Source organism: Lipophrys pholis, assembly GCF_963383615.2.
Source record: "Lipophrys pholis genome assembly, chromosome: 8".
Taxonomy (NCBI): domain Eukaryota; kingdom Metazoa; phylum Chordata; class Actinopteri; order Blenniiformes; family Blenniidae; genus Lipophrys; species Lipophrys pholis.
The window spans coordinates 27,220,664-27,231,162 of record NC_137630.1 but is presented as its reverse complement, the minus strand read 5'-3'; the positions used below and the strand labels follow the sequence as shown (position 1 = coordinate 27,231,162).

The 10,499-nt window shown below is 42.7% G+C and overlaps 1 protein-coding gene across 1 annotated transcript; it reads left to right on the top strand.

Moving 5' to 3' along the window:
• Nucleotides 1–792: 792 nt before the first annotated feature.
• Nucleotides 793–10,205, top strand: racgap1 (Rac GTPase activating protein 1). Its single transcript, XM_080468775.1, has 17 exons — nucleotides 793–930; nucleotides 1,251–1,358; nucleotides 1,455–1,657; nucleotides 1,736–1,878; nucleotides 2,102–2,171; nucleotides 2,271–2,324; nucleotides 2,422–2,499; nucleotides 2,715–2,832; nucleotides 3,645–3,784; nucleotides 4,223–4,387; nucleotides 4,489–4,584; nucleotides 6,159–6,357; nucleotides 6,698–6,803; nucleotides 7,084–7,216; nucleotides 8,723–8,852; nucleotides 8,942–9,041; nucleotides 9,285–10,205. Exons 2-17 carry the CDS (start codon nucleotides 1,274–1,276, stop codon nucleotides 9,358–9,360), a joined length of 1,896 nt encoding a protein of 631 aa, XP_080324901.1. The 5' UTR covers nucleotides 793–930; nucleotides 1,251–1,273; the 3' UTR covers nucleotides 9,361–10,205.
• Nucleotides 10,206–10,499: the final 294 nt, after the last annotated feature.

The following is a 10,499-nucleotide window of genomic DNA, read 5'->3' as shown; positions in this document are numbered from 1 at the left end:
TTGGAAGGCCCCTGCCAATAATATTGTTTTAATATCTGATTTTAAAGAAGTGAGTGTGTCATCAGGTGTTCAAGAAGTTTGCTCCAAATGTGAGGAGAATAGGAACTAAAAGCTGCTTCACCTTGTTTAAGCTGACTGTGGGAACACTCAGTAAAACTCTTCCAGAGGACCTCAGTGGTCTTATTTGTTTCTTATTCTACAGTTAAATCTGCAGTAAAGTAAAGTAAAGTTTTTACACTGGATTGGACAAAACAAGAAAAAAACAATACATGAGAGTCATTTCTATAAAGACCATGCAAGTATTTTAGTAATTACAGTTGCACCAGTCTAAAGCCTAGCCCTAATGAACGTTATATTTTTTTTGGTACACTTTCATTGATGATGCATACTTCCTCCATGAAGAATAAAGAGCAGTCTGTCTTCATTTTTCCACTTTAACGTTTGAAAAAGAAAAAAAAGAAAATCAGCATCTATTGACCAGTAAATTACTTCAATTTTGAAAGTGTTGACCGGAAGTTTAACGTAGCGATCCTTTTCTTTCTCATTATTGATCGAAATATATATTTTCTGTGATACACATTATTATTCAAAATACTTTATAAAATGAATTAGTTGTACGATTCTTATTATCCCTCAGTTACATCAAAATATATATATTTTAATTTTTTTCTGTTTGTTAAGTGACCGTTAAAGAAGCTTTTATTTCGAAGTGGTTTCATTTCCGTTCAGTAGACGTCACAGCAGCTCTGTTCACTGATTGGCTGGTCGCGGGATTTGAAACGTAACGCGCACAGTACGACTCCGGCTACGCGAGGATGAGGACAATGGTGCGCCGAGCTCACTGAGGAGAGAGAAACGGGGTCAAAAGAAGCCTGTGTTTGTTTCTGCACACCGCCGAGTGGTTAAACTGCACAGCTTTTCTCCACGCCGGTGAGTTTTTGTAACTGGGTGTTGTTTGTGAGCGGGGAATGTCAAAACGACTGGGACAGTGTTGTCATAAAGTAACCGTCGTATCGCATTTAAAACAGAGAGAGAGAAACCTTCAATGTTTAGCGTTTAAAGCTATTTTCTAGCTCCCAAAGTAACACAAAATGATAGAAAACAAAGCTCAGATACTTTACTGAAACTTTGTTCAATAAGTTCAGATTCAGTCATAAATAATATTAGGGGGAGAATACAAACTAAAATAGCATACGCTACCATTTCCGGTAAAATTCCCATGTTATTTCCTGTTTTTACATCGTCTTCAGAGAGTGTAAACTCGTACTTCACCATGGAGACTGCGGTGCTGAGCCTGCAGGGCATGTACGACACGATGAGGACGCATGTTGACCTCCTCAACGAGAACATTGAACCCAGTGAGTGTTTTATGGTTCTTGGTCATATCGTTTTAACTGCAGGTGCCTCTGTGTTGTTGTCAGCCTCGTTACAAAATGTCTCCGTTTTTCCACCAGACTTCATTCAGATGGCACAAAACTTCGATGACTGCCGTCGCAAGTGGCTTCGGTCTGAGCTGGAGCTGGGCTCCTGCAAGGAGTCTCTCGCCAAAAACGAGACGGAGAAGGGGGCTCTGGTGGTCAAACTGAAACACGCCCGCAACCAAGTGGACGTGGAGATCCGCCGCAGACAGAAAGCAGAAGCAGAGTGTGAAAAGCTGGTACGCACATGCATTTAGAGGTTTGCCGTCGGGCTCGATGGTTCGCTGGCTCTCATGTCTTGGATTTGTCCAACGCAGGACCGTCAGATTCAGCTGATCCGGGACCTCCTGACCAGTGAAGGATCCTCTAACAGCATCCAGCTGAGTGCAGAGCAGCGCTCGGCTCTGGCCTTCCTCAGCACTAACTGTCAGGCAACCCCCCACCTGAATACCAGCCGAAGGCAAGAAACTCATAGATACAAGATATTTAAAATATTCAGTCCTGTTTTCTAAACTGTGCTCCTGTTTGGTTTTCACAGCTTTTTCACTTGCATTAAAAAAAACAAAATATTTTATTTTAAGTTTAAGCATTTGCTCAAATGTTCTCATAGATTATTCTGAACAAACCTAATGTGTGGCGAGTAATTCAACGATATTGAATGTATTTTCTTTCTGTCCTGACAGACTCGTGACAATAGACGAGTCTGCCTCCATCCTGTCGGACATCAGCTTTGACAAAACAGATGACTCTCTGGTAAGTCCTTTTTTTTTCCTGCACCATCCAGCATTGAAGTGGTATTACTGTACTTTTGAGAGTCTCTGATTTCGAAACGAATGTCCTTGGTTTTGACAGGATTGGGATTCCTCCCATGTGAGGACAGCGCGACTCAAGAAGCGAGAAAAGCGGGTATGTTTATGATGTCAGCGCTGAACAGATTTAAAAGCTGGGAATTGAAAAGTGACCCGTGTTTCCTGGGTTTAATGTGTTTCTTTCTGTATTTCAGCGCTCCTCGAGAAACCACATAGAAGGTCCTCCAACTGCTTCCAAAAGGTCTCGATCAACTGGGTTGACTTCAGCAGTGGTAATTCTTTTGTACATATGAAGTACTTTTTAAAAGTATGAAAATGGTGCCATTATAAATGCTTTAATTTATGAAATATCAGGCACTTGAGTGTGCAACAATTTAAATTTGGAATAAATATTTGTGACTTTTATCACAACAGAAAGTTGGAGTTTTCATACCATTTGTATGACGCCATTCTGATTAACTTTTTTTTTTTTTTTTTATTGCGACAGGGAAATGAAAGCTTTGTGACAACAACCACAGTGACTGTTCCTGCCAACGGTGGGCCTGTGGAGGCAGTTTGCAATATTGAGGCGGTTCCTTACTGGACTCGTAGTAGGGGAAAGACCGGTAAGATGTCTTCTGGTTGCATGACATAAATTGATAAATGAATCGTTGTGGTCCCGACCCGACCTCCGGAAATAAGCTTTGGAAAATAACATGGAACTTAATTCAGTGTTTCTCTAACTTAACAGAAATGGTAGCCTACTCTAAGAGAATGATTATGTACCATGACGGCAGTTATTTGTCAAAAAATAACCTGCACTACTGGATATGGGGTCGTCACACATAGAGATGCAGCATCACTCCTCTCAGCAAAAGCAACTTGGACACTTAAATGTTGAGTTTAAATATAACATGAAGTAACTGAATCAGTTTTCCTCAGTCAATTCTTGCTTTCTTTTCTGAATTTTATTTGAGCACATTTGTAGAATTCTTTCTTTCTATTCTGCTTAGTACTAGTCAGAGAGAGAAAAAATTCGTTATTAAATCCTAACTCTGAAACGGAGCTCTCTGAAGGATCCAGAGGTTTTTAATTCTGTGGACATCACAGAAACCTTGTCTTTTTACATGACTTGATCATCTGGGGATTATATCTGAGCCCACTCAAATAAGGTTGTTCGTTCTCATTTGCCTAATTTGGCCCTCAAGCAAAACCAGATCCATCTTCCGTAACTTGGCTAGCGAGATCAGAACGAGGCGCTCTCTCACATTTGAACCAAAGTAAATTCCCTGCATATTTTAATGGGACGTGACTCTCTTCAGGGAAGGGATGACTTGAATAGACTTGCGTTGGAGTAGCCGACAATAAAATGTCCTCGCCGCACAATATTCACAGTGTATGACAATACAGGTGTTGATTTTCTGCGTCTGTGTTGTAGCTGCTATGGAGTGGGATTCTGAATCCGTCAAGTCTGAGGATGTCTTCAAGCAGCCTGCCGACCCTGAGGGAGGGAGAGTGATGCCCTGTACCCCGCAAGGCAAAAGCGGCGTCCGTTTTCATGAGTTTGTCACCAAAACGGTAAGAAGTCTGTCCATTTTAACAAACTGTGGTCTCCTAACTAGAAAAGCACATTTTCCCACTAAATGATTCATGCTGCATTTTCAGTCTTCTTGATGTGTTAAAATCCGTCCAACAATGTTCGTATGTGAATCCCCCCCCCCCCAAGGCAGTTCTTTGTGAAATCATGTATTTATGATGGCTGTCCCATTTTTCTTTGCTTATATTAGATGGAGCCAATACCATGAAGTGTTACTTGCTTGACAAAATGACATTGAAAACTGATCACAGCAGCTGTGCAAAGGCCTTGAAGGACTCTTGAAGCGTTTTGCAAATGTTGATCTTCATAAGCAAGCAATTAATAAAAAAAAAATATATATATATATATATATATATTTTGCTGCACCTGTCATTTTATTCATCTGTCTGAACCGCTTTGCTCTTCATTTATGTAAATAGGTCATCAAGCCCGAGTCCTGTGTTCCCTGCGGAAAGAAGATCAAGTTTGGCAAACTTTCGCTGAAGTGCCGCGACTGCAGGGTGGTCTCACACCCCGAATGTCGCGAGCGTTGCCCCCTGCCGTGCATCCCCAACTTGGGTGGTACCCCTGTCAAAATTGGGGAGGTGCGTTATCACCTTTTCACTATTTTGTCTGCATATGTTTGTAAACGCTTTATAAATGCACTGGAGGTGTGTTTACCCCTTTTTTGCGTTCGTGTTCCCAGGGTGTGCTCGCAGACTACGTCCCGGACACTTCGCCCATGATCCCCCCACTCGTGGTGCACTGCATCAGCGAGATTGAGCAAAGGGGTTTGCACGAGGTGAGCGTTCTGCTATCCTAATATTATGCAGAAATGTGAAGCACTGTAATGCCTCGCACATCCCAGCAGTTATTTTTAATGTCTTCCCCTCAAGCTGAAACAGAGAGCTGTAACTAAGATTTTACAATCTGTTCCTGCAAGATTAAATTGGTAATTGGGCTGTGGAAAGGCTCCAAATACGTTGATTGCCGTATGACTGTGCTGTCTCTTCCCTCCTTTGTTTTATGCTTGGCTCCTTCTATGGCAGTTTTTTTTTTTTTCTTCCTCTGAATTTGTCATGAAGTGTTGGCTTCTTCCTATTCACCACCGTTGGGCTGCCCCCCTCTGTTGCTTTCGTACGTGATGCACTTTCTCTGCGTGGCTCTTAAACCTGACAGGTGCGACTTTTCAGATTTTGTTGCCTGCACCAATTCGTGATCCAAGATTTTGAGCTGGAGCGTCACTGACTTATACACACAATGACAGAAATGAAAGTATTTATTGTTTCTGTGACTTCAGTGATATATTTCTGCTTCTGATGTGGGAATTTGAGGATTTAAAAAAAAAAAAAAAAAAAAAAATTGCGGTCAAAAATATAATTTCTTTTTGAGAGATTGTTTTAGTTAATAAACGGCATGTTAGTCTGGTTTCTCCTCTAGCGCTTGTTCAAAAATGACTGGACTGTGGTCAATCATAAGTGATGTCTTGTATAATCGCCTACGTCTGTTTGAAAATGGTTGCCTCATAATGGCAATAATCACTACTTGCATTTTGTTTTGGACATGAGATGGAGTGCCCGTTCCATCAGGAGGTAGCCCATCCTGTTGATGATGAAAGAATAACGGAGAACACGAGTTCCAGTCCAAGTCAGGAGATCAATAATGCAATGTTGAAAGCCAGCAACCCTTTTACTAGTGACGTAGCCTTAACGATAATGTCACACTGAAAGCTTGCATTTGTGAAAACGTTGTGTGTCATAAGACGTGATCACTCTGAATGAAGTCGAAATTGTGGAACCCCCCCCCCCCCCCCAAAAAATCTCAATTTAATTAGGCTTCTTAACAATATAGTCCCATCACTCTATACTAAACATTTTGAATTGCCATTTCTATTCATTTTGCTGAGGGAAGTCCAACTAGAGGTTAGAGAAAGAAGCTCGTGATGTTTGAATCCCACCCCGGAGAGAAATCTTTTAACCGCCATCCTCATCCTTCATCTGCAGCCGCCCACCAGCGTGAAACCGGTGGACGTGTCAGGAGTGATGTGTGATAGAAGTGCGAGGTCAACAGGGTGGTTGTGAGGCCAGTTATGTTGTTTGGTCTGGAGATTGTTCATCTTGACCAAAAGATAAGAGCTTGAACGTTGCTGGGCTGAGGGTGTGGTGGTGGAAAAGAAGCGGTGGAGGTGGTTTGATTATGTAGGAGAGATGATAAATGTAGGAAAAAGGATGCTGAGGAGGAGTTCATTGATTTAGTGAGAGAAGACATGATTATTGTGAGGAAGGAGACATGGAGACGGGGGTTATCAAAAGATGATCTGCTGGAGCAACCCCGTAACAGGCAAAAGGTCAAAAGCAGCTTTTTCTCCCCCTCTAGGCTGGCCTGTACCGTCTGTCTGGAGCTGAGCGCACTGTGAGGGAGCTGAAAGACAAATTCCTCCGCAGCAAGACTGTCCCCGTCCTCAGCAAAGTGGACGACATCCACGCCATCACAGGCCTCCTCAAGGACTTCCTGAGGAACCTCAAGGAGCCGCTTGTCACCTTCCGCCTCAACCGCCCCTTCATGAATGCAGCCGGTACGTCTATGAGGCCGGTCCGGTGTGGAAGTAGTCGCAGCCACTCGCGTGGCACTCGGATGAAAGAGGCTTAGTTGATTTTGAAATGACTATCAAATGCAGGTCTCTTAAACACTTTTGCTTGATTTTGCAATTTATTCTGCGCGATGTTGGGAAAACCCTGCTGGGCAGTTTTCTATAAACAAACAAACAAACAGAAACCCGCTTCATCTTACTACAATGGGGGGCCTTTTTTCATGTGCTTGTTTGAAGCCACATGTATTTTTTAATTTGCTAAAACCTCCACTAAACATCCCACTCTTTGGTCTCTACTAACGGTTGTTTTCTTTGTGCTCTCCAGAGGTTCCAGACGACGACAACAGCATCGCTCTGATATACCAGACCATCGGCGACCTGCCGCAAGCCAACAGGGAAACACTGGCTTTCCTGATCCTTCATCTGCAGCGGTTAGTGGCGTCGCTCCTTTTAGTATCACACTCTTGTAGTGTTTTTAGAAGTTTTCTTGCATATTTGCATATTTCTGTTAAGAATTCAGTGTTGGGATTCATCTTTGAAACTGACCTTCACTGAATGTTGCTGTCCAATTGAATTTCCCAGAGTTTAATTGGCCGTAGTTGCTTTGGGCAAAAATGTGCTCAGAATTTTCAAAATATCTCGAGTGAATCTGATTTGCTGATGTCGAGACACTTGTGAGCAAGTCTGACGGTTGTGGATTGTGTGTTGCAGAGTCGCTGAGAGTTTGGACACCCGGATGGACGTCAGTAACCTGGCCAGAGTGTTCGGTCCGACTCTCGTGGGTCACGGCATTCCCAATCCGGACCCGATGACAATCCTACAGGACACCAAACGACAGCCGAAGGTGAGGCTGTGTGTCCTGGTGTGTTAGTGTTTACACCAGTCCATAAGTCTGGGGAGCGAGCGCTCATTTACCAGCAACTTCATCAGTAATATTGACAAGGAGCAGCCAGCGTTTGTGTTTAAAGCACAGGGAAAACAAACTCACATTTTAATAAAGTAGTCCGTCAATATTTGGACCTTTTCCACCACGCCATTAGCAACTGCATTCTGATGTGCTTGGATGTTAAACAAAAAAAAGGGTTGATTTTCTTACTTTGAAGCTAAAGCTCACTGCGCTGCTGCTGCTGCTGCTGCTGCTGCTGCTGCTGCTGCTGCTGCTGCTGCTGCTGCTGCTGCTGCTGCTTGATCCACCAACACCTGCAATCCTTTAGGCTGCTGTCTTGACAGGAAATTAGTAAAACATCTGTGACACTTGCAGTTGGGTTGGGGTTGTTTCCAGCTGTGCTATACATTACAATTTGTATTATGGCATCACAAAACAAAGCCCCCTGGTTGAACATGTAGCGTGACAGTCTATTATTCTGCGTGTTTCCTCTGGCACAGACGCCCTGATGGATGGCAACACTCTCATCTTTTATTTGCTCTGCTCACAAATCTTCCGATATGTGTGAGTGTGTGTGTGTCTGCTCTCGGCGCAGTCGTAGATTTACAGGCTGCCCCCCCCCCCCCCCCCCCCCCCGCCTCCGCCTCCTCCTCATTGGATTCCTGACACACAGGTGGAGATTAAGGGGCTCGCTCTGGCAGGTGTCGCGTTTTGCTTCTACCCAGATATTTGCATTTACAATAACCGGGCACACCCTCTCCCCTACATCGTAGGCGTGAGTGTGTGCGGTTATCCACCTCTGTTTGCCTTGTGATGGACTGTTGACCTGTACGTTGAGTACTCTGCCCTCGCCCATCGCCGTCTGGGACGAGCTCCGGTGTCCCGTGATCCTGAATGAGATAGTTGTGTGGAGAGATGGATGGGTGTATACAGGACTGAGCGTTCTGGAAACACTGAGGTTAATACTAATGAGACGTATTGACACGGCAGTTTTTCACTGAACTTCTCCTGCATAAAGAGGCAGGTTTAAAATTAGCACAAGAATAGCTGACTTTATCACTGTCATCAAGGCGCAGTGGAGAGAGAACACATATGCATAATAATGCATATTTTAGACGTTGAATCACTGCTGCTTTAAGAAAACTCAAACTCAACATGCATTTTAAATCTGAGTAATATATGGCATTAAAAATGTATCTTAAGAGAACATAGCTTATGTTTAATTAATTTTTATTTTTTTATCCAAATGCATGTTTGTGATTCATAGCAATCATAAGGAACTTATTTAAAATTACATTGTTACCGACACGCATCTCTTTTGCGTAATTTTACACACGAGAAAATCCTCCTGGCGCAGTGTTTTCCAGTAATTCTCCTCCGCTTTGCTCATGATGAAGGATGAGGCAACACTCTGAAATAACCCTGACGGTTTCTTAACATTTCTTCTAATATCCCTGTGCTCAGGTGGTGGAGCGGCTGCTGACTCTGCCCGTCGGCTACTGGAGCCAGTTTGTGGTTGCAGACTGCGAGAAGCCCAACTTGGACCATTTGATCATCGAGAACGCAAACTGCTACGCCACGCCCGACAGATCGGGTATGCCTGCGCTATTTCTTCCTTCGCCCTCGTAGTGAATATATACTGTTGTCTGGTCGAGGTGCTAGTATTTGTCTGTGGTGTTTCAGTGAGCATCCTGGGTCCCCTGACCACCCCTGAGCACCAGTTCAACAAAACGCCGTCCTCCAGCTCCCTGTCTCAACGCATGAAGTCCACTCTAACACCCAGGTGAGCACAGTCCTCTCATTCCCAGTCACACGATTAATTGAGGTGTTCAGAAAAGGCATAACAAGCGTCTTTTACTCTTTTTTTTTTTTTTTTTGTAATCCAGATTTACATAAATGCTGACTCCTTTAAACATCTTTTATAGAACTTAATCTACTGTGCAAAATCTCATTATCCGTCATTGACTCCGGTTTACCGACAATGTGTCCTAATTAATATTTTCATTGTGTCCTCTGTCTGCCGCAGATTTGGGAGCAAAAGCAAGTCGGCCGTCAATTTCGGTCAGAAAGGCAAATTCTTTGCGTCGCCTCTCCTCAAATAATATGAAGGCGCCAATCTCCACTCCATCTTCAGTGAGAAGTAACAACCTGATGCGTTTGTGCAAAACATAATAAAAGCCTCCTTTTTTTAGTGTTTCTCTCTGAATTGGTAGTATTTCACAGGAGGAATGATTGTATTTACATGTTGTTGTTTTTTTTAACCAAATAGTAGGTTTTTCTATCTATGCAGCCTCGTGTTTGTAGAGTTGTTGCTTTAACTAAATGCTTAACGTGTCCTCTTTGTTGAAGACTGCAGAACGTTTTGTTTACCCACCTGTTGTGAGAAAATTTATTGTTTCCATTTCTTAAGCGGGTTTTTCAACTCATGTGTCACTCAGAGGTTGAAAAACTGCTTGTTTGGCATTTCATTTCAGGATGTGTGTGAGTTCCATGACCGATTAGTTTTGCTGTTTTGTATTTCATTTCTTTTTAGGTTGGATTGTCGTGATTTGTGATGTAAATGTTTAGACTTGCGTGTTTCCCCGTCATCATGTAGTCTTGACCAGTTGTGCTTTTTGCCCCCCGCCTCTTTTTTTTTTTTAAGAGCGTCTCTCATTGGCGCATCCGGAAAACTTTGCTGGTTTGTTTGTCCCGGGCTGTAATCTTTGCTTTATGTGATTATTTGCCGACTCCAGTGTTTACGGCTCTGTGTAATGTTTGTACTGTGGGAGATTGCCTCTGAGTAATCCCCTGCAAAAGGCAATTACTTTGTAATATTAACCAGATCAGTTACCGTGGCATTATTTGATTGTTGGCACGTAAGCACACTCTCTGCAGTTCATGGAACTTCTAAAATACATTTCTAGCAACAACAAAAAAAAAATGTCTTTGTTGTCTGAATTTTTCCAGCTCGTCTTCTCGTTCTTTGTCTCGGGTAATGTAGGAATTTTTGATTGAATAGGGGGAGAAATCAATTAAATGCTTTTAATAGATTTTCTAGTTGAAATATCTCCCGTCTATATTAAATCACCTACAGCTGGCGATACTCGGTTATAGCATAGAAATACTTTATTCCAGAGGGAAATTCCTTCAGGGTTTTATTAGTTGCTCTATACATGATAGAATATATTAAAATAGAAAACTAAAATGTCAAAATGAATATTAAATACTAATATGTACAAGGCTTGACTGACTAATATTA

Excerpts from the sequence above, each read along its gene's own strand:
- racgap1 (XM_080468775.1), top strand. The coding sequence starts at position 1,274 with ATGGAGACTGCGGTGCTGAGCCTGCAGGGCATGTACGACACGATGAGG. Across the intron at positions 2,172-2,270 it reads ACAAAACAGATGACTCTCTG|GATTGGGATTCCTCCCATGT; the intron begins GTAAGTCCTTTT and ends TGGTTTTGACAG. Across the intron at positions 6,804-7,083 it reads CTGATCCTTCATCTGCAGCG|AGTCGCTGAGAGTTTGGACA; the intron begins GTTAGTGGCGTC and ends TGTGTGTTGCAG.